This window comes from Tursiops truncatus, chromosome 2 (assembly GCF_011762595.2).
Source record: "Tursiops truncatus isolate mTurTru1 chromosome 2, mTurTru1.mat.Y, whole genome shotgun sequence".
NCBI lineage: Eukaryota > Metazoa > Chordata > Mammalia > Artiodactyla > Delphinidae > Tursiops > Tursiops truncatus.
Window position 1 is genome coordinate 163000809 of NC_047035.1, and position 18143 is coordinate 163018951.

At 36.1% G+C, this 18143-nt stretch overlaps 1 protein-coding gene across 3 annotated transcripts in view; it reads right to left on the reverse strand.

The window, feature by feature from the left end:
- Nucleotides 1–18143, reverse strand: part of DNAJC1 (DnaJ heat shock protein family (Hsp40) member C1) — a 202022-nt gene that overhangs the window by 76162 nt on the left and 107717 nt on the right. For all 3 annotated transcript variants that reach the window (XM_033852435.2, XM_033852436.2, XM_073801646.1), the window contains exon 8: nucleotides 11681–11844. In XM_033852435.2, coding sequence (XP_033708326.1) covers nucleotides 11681–11844 — 164 coding nt within the window. The remainder of the gene's footprint in view (nucleotides 1–11680; nucleotides 11845–18143) is intronic.

Here is an 18143-nt window from a genome sequence, read left to right on the forward strand (position 1 = left end):
TGCTCTGCAACAAGAGGCCGCAACAGTGAGAGGCCCGCGCACCGCGATGAAGAGTGGCCCCCACTCGTCGCAACTAGAGAAAGCCCACGCACAAAAACAAAGACCCAAAAATAAATAAATAAATAAAAATTTTAAAAAACTGCAGTCCCCAACACCCTGTATTTCCTTCTTCCCCCTCCTCGTTCTCTTTAAAAAAAAAAAATGAAAAGAAGACACAAATTACCAATATCAGAAATGAAAGAGACATCACTACAGATATTAAAATGATAATAAGGGAATATTATAAACAACTTATTCCAGTATATTCAACAACCTGGATAAAACAGTCAAATCCCTTCAAAAAGAAAAACAGCCAAAGCTACCTTAAGAAAAAAATAGATGGAATTCCACACAAATGCTGGTAGAAAAGAGAAGAGGAAGGAACACTTCCAATGCATTCTATGAGGCCAGTATTACCTGATATGAAGAGGACACAAAAACATTGAAATATAACAAAATTGTAGACCTATCCTTCACGAAAGCTACTAGGACTAATAAGTGAGCATAGCAAAGTTACAGGATAAAAGGCTAATATACAAAAATTAATTGTATTTCAATATACTCATATCAGAAACTGAAATTAAAAATACAATTCAGAATAGTATAAAATATGAAATATTTAGATATAAATTTGACAAAATATGTTCCTAAGAGAAATTAAAGAAGACTTAAATAAAATAAGAGATATACATGTTAATGGATCAATACTGGGACAAAAAGACTCAATACTGGGACTTCCCTGGTGGCACAGTGGTTAAGAATCCGCCTGCCAATGCAGGGTACATGGGTTTGAGCCTTGGTCCAGGAATATCCCACATGCTGTGGAGCAACTAAGCCTGTGTGCCACAACTACTGAGCCTGCGCTCTGGAGCCTGTGTTCTGCAACAAGAGAAGCCACCTCAACGAGAAGCCCACGCACTGCAACAAAGAGTAGCCTCCGCTCGCCGCAACTAGAGAAAGCCCGTGTGCAGCAACAAAGACCCAAGACAGCCAAAAAAAAAAAAGACTCAGTATTGTTACGATGCGAAACCTCCCCAAATTTATCTACAGATCAATTCAACTGCAATAAAAATTCCAGCAGAATCTTTTGTACAAATTGACAACTTGATTTTAAATTTTATAAAGAAATGTAAAGAACTAGAATAGCCAATACAATTTTGAAAAGAAGATAACAGTTGGAGGATTTATACTATCTGATTTCAAGGCTTATTATCAAGACAAATTGTACTGGTGTAAATATAGACATACAGATTAAAAAAACAGAACAGAGAGCCCAGTAATAAACCAACACATATACAGTCAATTATTTTCAACAAAGGTCCCATGCCAACTGAATAGGAAAAGTATAACTTTTTTAACAAATGGGGCTATTGGATATCTAAATGTCAAGCAAACAAACAAAAAGCACCTCAATGCTTACCTCCCACTATATACAAAAATTAACTTGAAATCTCACAGACCTAAATTTAAGAGCTAAAATTGTAAAACTTCTAAATGGAAACATGGGAGAAACTCTCAGTAACTTTGGGTTTGGTAAAAACTTCTTAATTAGGACAGGAAAAGGACTTAGTATAAAAGAAAATATTTAATAAACTGAACATCTGAATTTAAAACTTTTGCTCTTCAAAAGACACTATTACTAAAATAAAAAGCAAGTTAGGGTGCTTCCCTGGTGGCGCAGTGGTTAAGAATCTGCCTGCCAATGCAGGGGACACAGGTTCGATCCCTGGTCCAGGAAGATCCCACATGCCATGGAGCAACTAAGCCCATGCGCCACAAATATTGAGCCCATGTGCCACAACTAGTGAAGCCCATGCACCTAGAGCCCATGCTCCGCAGAAAGAAAAGCCACCACAATGAGAAGCCCACGCACCGCAACGAAGAGTAGTACCCATTCGCCACAACTAGAGAAAGCCCACACGCAGCATCGAAGACCCAACGCAGCCAAAAATAAATAAATAAATAATTTATATATTTAAAAAAGCAAGTTATAAACAAGGAGAAGATATCTGCAAAACATACAGGTGACAAAAGTGTTCAAAATATGTAGAGAATTTAAAAAAAAATGTAGAGAATTTTAAACTCAATAATAAGACAAGCATGGGCCACAGATTTGAAGAGAGACTTCATAAAAAAGATACTCTAATGAAAAACAGATAAAAAGATGCTCAGCATTATTAATCATTAGAGAACTGCAAATGAGAATCACAATGAGATAGTCCTACACATCCACTAGAATGGTAAAAAGAGTGTTAACAGCAAAGGTTGGCCAAGATGTGGAGCAACTGCAACTCTTACACATTGCTGGTGGGAATGTAAAATTAATAGCCACTCTGGAAAACACTTTGGCAACTTTTAAAATATTTTAGATATACACACATCACACCTTCCAGTCATTTTACTGCATGGTATTTACCCAAGAGAAATGAAGGCATAAGTCCATACAAAGACATGTACAATGAATCTTCATAGAAGACTCATTTATAATGGCCAGAAACTAGAAACAAATCAAATGTCTATCAACTAATAAACTTAAAAAACTGTAGTGTATCCATACAATAGAATATTACTCAGCACTAAAAAGGGAAAACTATAGAAACATGAATAAATCTCACAACAGAGTATGCACTGTATGCTCCTATATACATAACATGTTAGATCATGCAAACTAACCCACTATGGATTATTATTCAGTGATAAAAAGAAACAAACTACTGATACACTCAAACACTTGGAGGTATCTTAAGGGCATAATGTGAGTAAAAAAAAAAAAGTGAATCTGAGCACCTAAATCTATAAAGCAAATATTAACAGAATAAAGGGAGAAATAGACAGCAATACAATAATAGTAGGAAACATTAATACTCCACTTGTATCAATGGGTAGATCATCCAGACAGAAAATCAATAAAGAAGACTAGCCTTAAATGACATGTTAGACCAGACTGAATTAATGACATATACAGGACATTCCATCCTAAAGCAACAGAATACACATTCTTCTCAAGTACACATGGATCTCCAGGATAGATCAGATGTTAATTAGCCCACAAAACAAGTCCTAAATTTAAGAAGATTGAAATCATATCAAGCACCTTTTCCTACCACAATGGTATTGACATTAGAAATCAATTACAACAAGAAAGCAAAACTCACAGATGTATGGTGATTAAGCATATGATCATCTGAATAGATGCATTTGACAAAACTGGGCAAAAACATTCATTTATGGTAAAAACTCTCAACAAAGTGTGTATAGAGGGAATGCACCACAACATAGTAAAGGCCGTATGTGACAAGCCCAAAGCTAACATCATACTGAACACATGAAAAGACGCTCAGCATCACTAATCAACAGGGAAATGCAAATCAAAACCAAAATGAGATATCATCTCACACTTGTTAGAATGGCAATTATCAAAAAGACAAGAAATAACAAGTGGTGGCGGGGATATGGAGAAAAGGGAACTCTTGTGCACTGTTGGTGGGAATGTATATTGGTCCAACCACTATGGAAATCAGTACAGAGATTCCTCAAAGTATTAAAAATAGAACTACCATATGATCTAGAAGTTCCACTTCTGGGTATTTATCCAAAGAAAGTGAAAACACTAATTTGAAAAGATATATGCACCCCAATGTTTGTTGCAGACTATTTACAATAGCCAAGGTATGTAAAGGACTTCAGTGTCCTTTGATGGATGAATTGATATAGAAAATGTGACACACAGATCCACAGACACACACAGGAATATTATTCAACCATAAAAAGAAGGAAATCTTACCATTTGTGACAACGTGGATGGACCTTGAGGGCATTATGCTAAGTAAAATAAATCAGGTAGAGAAAGACAAATACCAGATGATCTCACTTTTTTAGAGGAATCTTAACAAAAACAAACAAAAACCAAGAAAACTAAGCTCAAAAAAAAAGAGAACAGACTGTTTTTTTTTTCTTTTTTTTTATAACTTATTTATTTGTTTTTAGTTTTGGCTGTGTAGGGTCTTCGTTGCTGTGCGCAGGCTTTCTCTAGTTGCAGTGAGCAGGGGTTACTCTTTGTTGCGGTGCACGGGCTTCTCATTGCGGTGGCTTCTCTTGTTGCAGAGCACGGGGTCTAGGCGTGCGGGCTTCCATAGTTGTGGCTCATGGGCTCAGTAGTTGTGGCTCACGGGCTCTAGAGCACAGGCTCAGTAGTTGTGGCGCATGGGCTTAGTTGCTTCATGGCATGTGGGATCTTCCTGGACCAGGGCTGGAATCCGTGTACCCTGAATTGGCAGGTGGATTCCTAACCATTGCACCACCAGGGAAGGCCCAGACTGGTTTTTATAAGAGGTGTGGCTGTGGCAGTGAGGGATGGATGAAATGGGTGAAAGGGTACGAATAAATAAGTCATGGGGATGTCATGTACAGCATGGTGACTATACTTAATAACACTGTACTGCATATTTGAAAGGTGCTAGGAGAGTAGATCTTAAAAGTTCTCATCACAAAACAAATTTTTGTAACTATGTGTGGTGATGGGTGTTAACTATACTTACTGTGGTGATTCCTTTGCAATCCATACAAAGTTGAGGGACTTCCCTGGTGGCGCAGTGGTTAAGAATCCGCCTGCCAACTCAGGGGACATGGGTTCGAGCCCTGGTCCCACGTGCCGCAGAGCAACTAAGCCCATGTGCCACAACTACTGAGCCTGCACTCTAGAGCCTGCGTACCACAACTACTGAGCCCGTGTGCCACAACTACTGAAGCCCGCGTGCCTAGAGCCCATGCTCCGTTAACAAGAGAAGCCACTGCAATGAGAACCCTGCGTACTGCAACAAAGAGTAGCCCACTCTCCCCACAACTAGAGAAAGCCCGCGCACAGCAACAAGGACCCAACACAGCCAAAAATAAATAAATAAAAAATACAGACAAAGTCGAATCATTATGTTGTAAATATGAAACTATTATGTTATATGCCAATTACATCTCACTAAAAAAAAAGAAAGGAATAAAAATGAAAAGGCATTAAAAAATGTCTACCTCAAGAGGTCACACAATGAATGATTCCGTCTATATAACGTTCTCAAAATGACAAAACTCCTGAGAAAGAATAAATTAATGGTTGTCAGAGGTTAAGGATGGTGGGAAGGTGATGGGTGTGAATATAAAGAAGCATGAGTGACGTATTTGTGTTCTGTATCTTGACTAGTTCTATATCTTTATTGCAGTGGTTGTTACATTAATCTACACGTGTGATAAAATGGCATACAACTATACACAGCCATTGTACTTAATGTCAATTTCTTGGTTTTGAAATTGTATTGTAGTTATATAAGATATAACTATCAGGGAAAAACTGGGTTAAAGGTACACTAGAATTCTGTGTACTATCAAATCATATCAAATCAAATGGGTTTAAGAAAGCAAGGTGGTTTAATGTTAGAAAAACAATCTATATAATTCATCTCATTAACAAAATAAAGGTTAAAAAGCTATAATCATCATAACGGACACAAAAATATTTGATAACATTTTATAACATTCATTTTTAATAAATAAAAATTCTTAGCAAATCTAGGAAGAAATTTTGATTTTTAAAATTCACAGTGTGACGTTAACAAAAATGGCAGAGTAAGGAACTTACTCTCTGTATAAAAGCAACAACAAAAAAGGTCAGAATCTATCAGAATCAAGTTTTTCTAAACTCTGGAAATTAATCAAAGGCTTGCAGTACTATGGGTAACATGTACTAAAGAAAGACAGCTGATTCTTGATAAGAATAGCAACCTCTGGGCTACATTAACTTACCCCAGTCTTATTCCCTGTTCCACAGCTCAGCACTACCTATGAAAATAACAACCATATTCTTGATTGTAGAGGGAGCAGAATGAACTAATTTTCAAGGAACTGTAATCATTTGTTTTGATCTGTTTCGTGGCTCCTTGGAAGATCAAAAGGCTTGTCTTTATTTTGCTTAACTGAAAACTGGCCTAATGCTAAAAGCTCTTCCCTGGGGGCATTTTGGGAAAATGGTTACTGTCTAGTATCTTAGCCACTGCTTCCTGAAGCAACAGAAAAAAGCTGGGCAAACAACAGATTAACCAAAAAGCTTGAGAAGAAAGGCTGAGGAATAAGATGCTCTGAGAATCTAGGCCACGTGCATGCTCAAGGCTGTGAGCATGGTCAGAAAAGACCTGAGAAGGACTTAAGTTCTCACCTGCTGTTGCTCTTGAGGCTCTCTGGAAGCAGAAAGTAAAAGCTAAGGCAGAATTGTCAACTGCCTGACTGGGTGTGGAAGCTGAGCCCCAACACATACACAGAGCCCATGGCAAAGACTGGAAGAAATTTTGGCTACAGGCATTCAAGGAAATCTCTGTCCAATTATTAGCTGATCACTAAGTTAACTGAATAGAGACTTCAGTGGCTACACAAAACAAGCAGAGTTTGTAGAATTAGTACAGAAAAGTCTGTAAACAAACAAACAACAACTACAATAAGCCAAACATAACAATAAATCCTGGAAAGGGGAGAGAATCTGATTTTTTCAGAGTTGCAACTAATAACTGTCACAATACCCAGTCTTCAACAGGAACAACGATAACTGCCATACCTGCAAAGAAACAATATAGTATGGCCCAAACAAAGGAAAAAATAAATAGAAACTGTGCCTGAGGAAGACCAGACACTGGAATTTCTAGGCAAAGGCTTTAAATCAGCTATTTTAGGGCTTCCCTGGTGGCGCAGTGGTTGAGAGTCCGCCTGCTGGTGCAGGGGACATGGGTTCGTGCCCCGGTCCGGGAGGATCCCACATGCCGTGGAGTGGCTGGGCCCGTGAGCCATGGCCGCTGGGCCTGCGCGTCTGGAGCCTGTGCTCCGCAGCAGGAGAGGCCACAACAGTGAGAGGCTCGCGTACCGCAAAAAAAAAAAAAAAAAAAAAAAAAAAGAGTAAATCAGCTATTTTAAATATTCAACAAGCTAAAGGAAACCATGCCCAAAAAACTAAAGGGAAAGTATGAGAACAATGTGTCACCTAGTTGAGAATAAATCAATAAATATGTAGAAATTATTAAAAGGAATAAAACAGAAATTCTGAGGGTGAAAAGTGCAATAACAAATTAAGAATTCACTAGAGGGGCTCAACAGCAGGTTTGAACAGGCAGAAAAAGAATCAGCAAACTGACAAATAAGCCCACTGAGATTATCTGGTCTGAAGAACAGAAAGAAAAGAGAATTAAGAAAAATAAGCAAAGCCTCAGAGGCCTGTGGGATACCATTAAACATATCAACATATGCTTAATACGAGTAACAGAAAGGTGAAAGGAGGAAGGGGAAGGGGGGTGAGAGAGAAAGAGAGAATATTTGAAGAATAATGGTCAAAACTTCTAAAATTTGAAGCTCAATGAACTCCAAAAGGATAAACTCACAGGAATCCACATCTACATACATCACAATCAAACTGATCAAAAGCTAAAGACAAAGAAAGAATCTTCAAAACAGGAAAGGACAAGTAACTCATCATGTAAAAGCGATCATCAATAAGATTAACATCTGATTTCTAATCAGAAACCAGAAGGTAGAAGGTAGTGGGGTGATGTACTCAAAGTGCTGAAAGAAAAGAACAGTCAAACCAAAATTATTTATCTGGCAAAACTATCCGTCAAAAATGAAGGAAAAATTTTGACATTCCCAGATAAACAAAATGTGAGAGAGTTTGTTGCTAGCAGTCTGGCCCTACAAGTGCTTAAAGGGACTCCTTCAGAATGAAATGAAGGGACATTAGACAGTTACTCAATGGCATATGAAGAAATAAACACCAGGATAGGTGTTTTTGTATTTATACAGGTAAATATACAAAAGAGCATAAATGTAATTTTTGTTTGTAATTCATTTTTAATCTCACTAAAAGACAACTGCATAAAGCAATAGTTATAAATCTAAGTTGACAGGCACACAATATATACAGATTTAATCTGTGGCAATAACACATTATATGGCGGAAAGTTTAACACTACTGAAACTAAGTTGGCATTAATCCTAACTAGATTGTTATAAATTAAGATGTTAATGTAATCCCTAGAGAAACCACAAAATATATGTCTGAATAAAGACCTGTATGTGAATGTTCACAGCATTTTTATCATAGCCCCAAAGTGGAATCAAACTAAATATCCATTAGCTGAAGAATGGATAAACAGTATGTGATATATCCATGATGGAATATTATTTAGCCATAAGAAGAAATGAAGTACTGTTAAATAACACAACCCTGAATACTTTATGCCAAGCAAAACACAAAAGGCCACATACTGAAAAGAAAAAAAAGGCCACATACTGTATGATACCAATTATGTGAAATGTCTAGAACAGGCAAATCCATAGACAGAAAATAGATTAGCAGTTGCCAGGGAAGGGGAGAGAGGAGAATTGGAGCTAACTGCTAACAGGTAGAGGGTTATTTCTTTATTTTTTTGGTGTGATGAAAATCTTGAATTAGATAGTGGTGATGGTTGCACAACATAGTGAATAGACGACAACCACTGAACTGTGTGCACTTTTAAATGGTGAATTTTATGTTATGTGACGTGCGTCTCAGTAAAAAATGCTACAGAAAGCCTACAGCATATATCACATTTAACAGTTAAATAAAAGAATATATAATTTTAATAATGAAATAAAACTTTTAATAAAGAAAGCTTTTTTGAGATTGCAAATGAAACAAAGATACTTATTATATCACTTTTATTCTACATGTACTAGAGATCCTTAGCACAAAAGAAAAAAAAAGTGTAATACTCAGAAAAACTGTTAAAATTATAAAATAAATTTAGCAAGGTTGCAGGACACAAGGTTATTATACAAAAATCAATTGTATTTCTATATAGCAAATATAATTGGAAAGTGAAGTTTAAAAAAACAATATCATATATAATGTCATCTAAAAACACTAAATGACCAGGAATAAATATTTTTTTAAACGTGCAGTATATACACACAAAAACCTGTAACACATTAAAAATAATTTTTTAAAGACCTATATGAATGGATTTATTTATGGGTTGTAGAGTCAATACTGTCTGGATGCCAGTTCTTCCAAAATTAATCTATATATTCAATGTAATCCCAATTGAATATCTAAGCTGAATAATTTGTGGAAAATGGCAAATTACTTTAAAAATTTATATGTAAGGGCTTCCCTGGTGGCGCAGTGGTTAAGAATCCGCCTGCCAGGCGACGTGGGTTCGAGTCCTGGTCTGGGAAGATCCCACATGCCGCGGAACAACTAAGCACGTGTGCCACAACTACTGAGCCTGTGCTCTAGAGCTACGAGCCACAACTACTGAGCCCACGAGCCACAACTACTGAAGCCCGCGCGCCTAGAGCCTGTGCTCCGCAACAAGAGAAGCCGCTGCAATGAGAAGCCTGCGCACCACCAGGAAGAGTAGCCCCCACTCACCACAACTAGAGAAAGCCCACGTGTAGCAAGGAAGACCCAACGCAGCCAAATATAAAATAAAATAAAATAAAATAAAAATTTATATGTGAATGTAAAGTGGCAATCTTATAGGAGGAAAACTAAGTTGGAAAATTACTATACCAGATATCTAGTACATAGCTACAGTAATTCAGATCGTGTGGTATCAGCACAAGCATGGAGAAATAGATTAATGGAACAAAGCAGAAAGTCTAGAAACAGACCACATGGTTATGGACACTTGTTCTATAATAAAGGTGGCATTTGCAGAGCTGTAGGAAGCAGTCTTTTCTTTAACTGGTATTGGGTCAGTTGGTTTGGAAAACTTTTGAAAAAATATTAAACTTGATCATTACTTTACAATAAACACAAAGTCCAGGGGATTATGAATCTAAATGTAAAAAGTAGAATACTAAAGCTTCTAGAAAAATTTGGAAATATCTTTACGACTGCAAAGTGGGAAAAGATTTCTTAAACACAACACAAACATCAAATAAAGGAAAGGAAAAGACTGATGACTAAAATTAATAACCCTGGTCATCAAGACACCATTAAGAGAATGAAAAGGCAAGCCAAAGTGGGAGAAAATGTGCAAAGATTCACTTCTGAAATACACTAAAAACCTCTTTACAAATCAGTAAGAAAAAACAAAGGCAACCCAATAATAAAAAAAGACTTGAAAAGGCATTTCACATAGGAGAGTATCAGTGTCCAATAAACATAAGAAAAAGTGTTTAAACTTATTCATCAAAGGTTATACAAATTAAACCATAATTAAATATGACTACACACCTAACTCTAGGGTTAAAAACATAAAAGACTTGACCCAGTGTTGGCAAGGATGTAAAGTAATTGAAGTTTTCAGATCCTGTTGCTGAGCTATAAATTGATACAAACATTGAAAAAAAAATTCAGAATTATTTACTGAATTATTATTATTTTATTAATAAAATAATATATAATTATATATATTTATATATATAATATAATATATTATTTATAATTACATATAATATATAAAAATATATATTATATTATATATAATTATATATTATAATTATAATTATATATAATATATAAATATATATAATATATATTATAAATAATATATATTATTTATAATATATATAATAAAATATATGTAATATATTAATATATATTATATTATTAATATATATTAATATATTAATATAAATATAATAATATATAATTATATATTTATATATAATTATATATATAATTAATAATAATAATAATAATAATATTTTCTGAATTATTATTCAGAATTATTTACTAAAGCTGACCCTGCAACTTAACTCCAAAAATAGAAATTTACACATACGTGTACTGAAAGTACAATAGTGTGCAAAGGAAACTTACTCATTATAGTCAAAAACTGGAAACATCAATCTCCAACAAAAATAAATTGTGCTATATTTCTAAATGGATTATACAGCAATGAAAATGAACAAATTACCACTACACACAACAATGAATAACTATCACAAATACTATATGAATAGAGGAAAGCAGATGCAAAATAGTACATATGGAATGTGTTATGGACTGAATGTCTGTGTCCGTCCCCCCATCCATATGTTGCGATCCTAACCCCCAATGTGATGGCAGTAGCGGGTGGGGCCTTTGGGGGTTCCTTAGGTCATGAGGGTGGAGCCCTCATGAATGGGATTAGTGCCCTTATGAAAGAGACCCCAGAGAGCTCTCTCACCTCTTCCACCATGTGAGGACACAGCAAGAAGACTGCTGTCTATGAATAGGAAGAGGGCCCTCACCAGACACCGAATCTGCCGGCATCTTGATCTTGAACTTCCCAGTCTTCAGAACTGTGAGAAATAAATGTTTGTTGTTTAAACCACCCAGTCTATTATATTTTTGTTACAGCAGCCTGAATGGACTAAGACAGGACGATTCCAGTTATAAACTTCAAACAGCTGGAAAAACTAATCTATGGTTAGAAGTCAGGATGATCATTATCTTTGTAGAAGAAAAGAAAGGTAGTGACCAGGATGAAGCATGAGTGTGGCTTCTGGACACTGGCAATGTTCTATTTCTTGATCTTGGCAATGGTAACTTGATTTACCATGTGACAGTTTACTGAGCTGTACATCTATATTTTATGTACTTTTCAGTATGTATTTTACTCAAAACAAAATTTTAAAAATTTACCTGTTTTTTCTGTGCTCTGTTTCTATTTTCCAGCCAATCATCCATTTGTTCCTCAATTTCTTCTATAGAAGTTCCATGATCATAAGATTGAATATATGTACTTTCTAAAGGTGTATATACAGGAAATTCAGGTTTTGGTTTTTTTACTTTAACTTTCTTCTGCTCTAAAAAAAAAATGTTTAAAAGAACCAATCAATAACATAATAGCTTCTAACATTTTATTCATAGACCATTCTTGAAAGAACACATAAATATATATTGTTCTTTCATCAAAATAGAATTGCTTTGCTATAAATAGTTAGCTGTAAAGTTTTATTGTGCCCTATCCACTGCATTGTTTTAAAATAAAACTCACGGGTGCTAATGATAGAAGATTATGATATAACCATCATATCAATTTGTATACATCTTTAGTGTTCAAAGTACTGTTCATGAAACATTTCATTATGGCATAGTGAAAAGAGCCTGGTCATTAGTGTTTTAATCCTACCTTTACTATCTAATAGTTGCACAATACTGGGCAAGTAACTTAACCCTTAGAACAAGTGTCCATTTTCTCTTCTGTAAAAGGGAGCTACATCTAACCTCATAAAGTTGATGTGAGGAGAATTATATATCCCCTAACATACTACTTGGCAGAAAATTAGCTCTTAATGGTATACATTCATCTTTTCAATATTTTACAAATGCAAAATATAACCTGGCAACATCAAGGGTAGTTATCAATAGATACTTATCAATTTATCAATTGGCCTCTCCATTAAATCCCTTTCTGATTAGAAGTTAACACTGAGAAGCAACTTCACTCTTGATTACTACTGTCAAACTCATCCATCCTTATAACCATATCTTCTCCATCCTCTATGTATCTGTTATAATACTAACGTAATAAAATTAATATGATATTGGCATATGAAGAGACAAATTCCTAGAATAGAACAGAGAATTCATAAATGTTTCAGTTCAGTGGGAAAAGGATTTATTAAATGATGCTGTCACAAATGAATACCCATTTGAAAGAAAATTGGACACAACCTTACAATATATACCAAAATAAATCCCAGTTGGATAAGAGACTTGACTTTAAAAACCAAAACAATAAAAATCTTGCAAAAAGAAATCTAAAATACTACCTGTACTATTTAAAGGAAGACAAAATCTTAACTAAGACTGAAAACCCAAATGCTATATAAAAAAAAAAGATAAAAGACAGAATAAACAAATCAAGAGAGAAATAACAGATTTGGAAAGATCATCTACAATTCAGAGTACAAACAGAAGCCCTGATATACAGAATACATAAAGAGATCTTATAAACTGACAAAAGGATAGGCAGCCCAATAGAGAAAAATGGCCAAAAATAATGTGCATTAAGAATACAGGGTTGGGCTTCCCTGGTGGCGCAGTGGTTGAGAGTCCACCTGCCGGTGCATGGGACATGGGTTCGTGCCCCGGTCCGGGAGGATCCCACATGCCGCGGAGCAGCTGCGCCCGTGAGCCATGGCCGCTGAGCCTGCACGTCCGGAGCCTGTTGCTCCGCAGCGGGAGAGGCCACAGCAGTGAGAGGCCCGCGTACCGAAAAAAAAAAAAAAAAAAAAAAAAAAAAAAAAAAGAATACAGTGTTATGGGAACAGTTCTACTTAACAAGGCTGTTACCTTTCTAGAAATTACATGGTATCTAATACCATATTTTATCCTCTACTGCTTCAGTACCTTTATACATCCAGGCTTTTGAAATGGTGACTTTAAAAAAAAACAAAACACCCTAATACCAAAATAGGAAATTAGTAACTTAAATGATATATGAGTCTAATTTAAAAGTATAAAAACATAGTGTCACCAGAGTACAATATGAGCCCAAATAGGAGGCCAGGTTTTCTTGTTTTTCAAAATTGTTTTTCAGAAAAGAGGAAGAAACCGTATAAATGACTCCTTATGGGGACTTCCCTGGTGGCGCAGTGGTTAAGAATCCGCCTGCCAATGCAGGGGATACGGGTTTGAGCCCTGGTCCGCGAAGATCCCACATGCCGCGGAGCAACTAAGCCCGTGCGCCACAACTACTGAAGCCCGTGCACCTACAGCCCATGCTCCACAACAAGAGAAGCCACCACGATGGGAAGCCCGCGCTGCAATGAAGAACAGCCCTGCTCGCTGCAACCGGAGAAAGCCCACGTGCAGCAATGAAGACCCAATGCAGCCAAATTTAAAAAAAAAAAGATTCCTTATGAAGTTGGTCATATTACTCAATTTTTCACAATTTCTTTATTTTGAGCAACAAATTATTGCTAAGGGAAAATACACATAAACTAGAATGTAGTTTTGGTTGCTTATAGAGAATCAGTTATAAAAAGGAAGCAAATAAATTTGGTTTATTTCTGGGGTGTTGATCACAATTGCAAGTATCTGAATCTTTTAAAATATGCATTTAAAAAAATCACTTAAAAAAATAATACAAAACTTCCACTCCTGGAAAAATGAAGAAGTACTTTTTCATAGTCCTCTCACTAAGAAAAACTAAAAATTCTAAATGTTATATATGAAACAAACAGAAGAATAATCTGAATGTTGGAGAGAAGACAGACCAACTAGGAATGGTAGGACCCAATGAGCACCAAGGTGGTAACTTCCCTGGGTTTCTTACAGCCTCATATATCCCAGACTTGGTCCCAGGGAAGCTTGCAGCCTAAAAACACTGAAAGGCACAGAAATAATAATGGTAATATTAAAAAATTTAAAAAGCTTTCTCTTTCCAGCCAAAAGGACCAGAAAAGCAGCAGCATATCAAGATAAACTTTTAGATAATAACCGATCTACTTCAGGCAAACAACACAGAAAAAACTATGGCCACACCCCACCCCCATGCCAGCGAAGGCTAGTGGGAAGCCTAGACTTCCGCCATAGTGAGGCTGTAATGAGGCACCCCAACCTCAGGGTGATGTGGGAGAAGGCTGTGTAAGAAGCCAAGCTTTCATGTCTGCTGAGAGGTGATGTGGATCCCCCTTCCCATGTGGGAACAGCAGACACTAAGTTGGTAGTCTGGGTTTCCAAATCTACCCAGGGATAGTAGATTTGGAATAATGAGGTGTCCCTCCTCCTCCCTGCCAGGGTGGTTTCAGAGGAAGCCTAGAGGGCAATCAGGGCTTTCACAACTGTCCAGCTGAGGCACCCCTGCCCCCCACAATGTCAGAGGAGGCCAGGTGGCGAGCAGTAAGGCTGGGGTAAGTGGAGACCTACTGGCAAGCAAGAGCACCCACACCCACCCAACCCTGAAAGGATTCACAACCAGCCTCCCCCTCAGCTGTAATACATGTCATGAAGGGAACCTGGAATTCCACTCCTACCTGACTGTAACAGGGCAGCAGCCCTCCCCTTTCCACTGCTAGGCTTTGTTAGAGAACACCAGGTAAAATAGAGGATTTAAATAAGATCCAGAGTCTTGTAATACCTGAAATGTCCAAGTTTTAATAAAAAAAAAGTCACTCATCATACCAAGAACCAAGAATATCTCTATTTGAATGAAAAAGATAATCAATAGATGCCAACAGATGAAAGAGACATCCAAATTATCCGCCTAGGATTTTAACACAGCATATAAAAATGGTCTGACAAGCAATAGTACACATTCTTAAAACAGAGGAAGAAATAAAAAGTCAACAGCAAAGAAACAGAAGATATACAGAAGAACCAAATAGAAATACCAGAACTGAGAAGTATGCTAACAATTTGGCACATTTTTCAAGTGCAAAATGCAAACAACTGTCAACTCAAAATTCCATATTCAGTGAAAATATCCTTCAGGAATAAAGGGGAAGCCAAGACCTCTGCAGACGAAGGAAAACTAAGAGAATCTGTTACCAGCAGACCTATCTGATAATAATGGCTAGTTATCTGAACAGAAAGGAAATCATAAAAGAAAAAAATCTTAAAATAGCTGGAAGGAGAAAGAACAAGAGTAAAAATATGGGTAAATACAATAGATTTTCCTCCTCCTCTTGAGTTTTCTATGTTATATCTGACAGCTGAATGGAAATTATAACATTCAATATATGTAGAGAAAATATTTAAGACAGTTATAAGTGGGAGACATAAATGGATGTGAAGTGAGGTAATGTTTCTATATATCACTTGAAATGGTAAATTGTTTACACCAGTAGATTGTAATAAGTTATGTATATATAACATAATACCTAGAGCACCCACTAAAAACGCTATACAAAATAATATATTAAAAAAACACTATAGGGCTTCCCTGGTGGCGCAGTGGTTGAGAGTCCGCCTGCCGATGCAGGGGACACGGGTTCGTGCCCCGGTCTGGGAGGATCCCACATGCTGTGGAGTGGCTGCGCCGTGAGGCATGGCTGCTGAGCCTGCGCGTCCGGAGTCTGTGCTCCACAACGGGAGAGGCCACAACAGTGAGAGGCCCGCGTACCGCAAAAAAAAAACCAAAAAAACCCAACACTATAGATAAATTCAAATGGAATTCTAAAAAGAAAAACATTTGAGTAACCTACACAAGAAAGCAGAACGAAGAAAACAGAACAAATAGAAAACAAAAAATTAAATGGCACACTTAAGCCCTAATATATCAATAACTACATTACAGGCAAATGGTCTAAATACACCAATTAAAAGATAAAGATTGGTACAGTGGATGAAAAACCAGGACCTATGTATATGCTATCTACAAGAAACTTATTACAAATTAATCAAAACATTAATCAAAAGAAAGCAGGAGTAGCTAATTAATATCAGGTAAACAGAATTCAGAGCAAAGGAATTTACCCAAAAGATGCCCAAAGCAAGCAGAAGAAAGAAAATAATAAAAATAAGAACAAAATCAATGAAACTGAAAAGAAAAGCAATAGAGAAAAATCAATGAAACAAGGAACTGGATCTTTGAAAAGATCAATAAAACTGATATACATCTGGAAAAACTGGCCAAAAAAGTGAGAAAACAGAAGTTAGCAGTATTTTAGCACTGAAACTGGAGAAATCACCACAGGACATGCGGACGTCAAAAGGATAATAAAGTGAACAACGCTAAACACAGAAATTTGACAATTTGGGTGAAGCTGACCAACTGCTTGAAAAATACAAATTACCTTAATTCAATCATTAAATAGATATATGAAATAAGATATTTGAATAGCCTTGTATTTATAAAGGAAATTTAATTTATAATTTAAAAACTGCCAAAAAGAAATATCCAGGCTTAGATGGCTTCACTAGAGAATTCTACCAAATGTTTAAAGAATTAACACCAATTCTACACAGCTTCTTTCAGAAAATAGAAGAGAAGACTTCCCAATTCATTATATGGGGGTACCCTGATACTGAAATCATACAAAGACAGTACAAAAAGAGAAAACTATAGACCAGTATCTCTCATGAATATAGATGCAAAAATCCTTCACAAAATATGTGCGAAGAGAATTCAGCAATATATAAAAAGAATTATATACCATCATGGTATTTACTGCGGGGGGGTGCAAGTGTGGTTCCATATTCAAAATTCAATCAGTGTAATCCACAACATTAACAGGCCAAAGAGGAAATATCACAAGATCATATTAATAGATGAAAAAAATGTAACAAAAATTTAACAAAATTCAACACCCAGTCATGATTAAAAACTCAGAAAACTAGGAATAGAGGGAAACTTCCTTAACTTCATATAGGGCATCTATAAAAAACATACAGCTAGCACCTCAATACATAAGGCAAATACTAACAACCATAAAAGGGGAAATCAACAGTAACACATTCATAGTAGGGGACTTTAACACCCCAATTTCACCCATGGACAGATCATCCAAAATGAAAATAAATAAGGAAACACAAGCTTTAAATGATACATTAAACAAGATGGACTTAATTGATATTTATAGGACACTCCATCCAAAAACAACACAATACACATTTTTCTCAAGTGCTCATGGAACATTCTCCAGGATAGATCATATCTTAGGTCACAAATCAAGCCTTGGTAAATTTAAGAAAATTGAAATTGTATCAAGTATCTTTTCCAACCACAACGCCATGAGACTAGATATCAATTACAGGAAAAGATATGTAAAAAATACAAACATATAGAGGCTAAAAAATACACTACTTAATAATGAAGTGATCACTGAAGAAATCAAAGAGGAAATAAAAAAATACCTAGAAACAAATGACAATGAAAACACAACGACCCAAAACCTATGGGATGCAGCAAAAGCAGTTCTAAGGGGGAAGCTTATAGCAATACAAGCCCACCTTACGAAGCAGGAAACATCTCGAATAAACAACCTAACCTTGCACCTAAAGCAATTAGAGAAAGAAGAATAAAAAACCCCCAAAGCTAGCAGAAGGAAAGAAATCATAAAAATCAGATCAGAAATAAATGAAAAAGAAATGAAGGAAATGGTAGCAAAGATCAATAAAACTAAAAGCTGGTTCTTTGAGAAGATAAACAAAATAG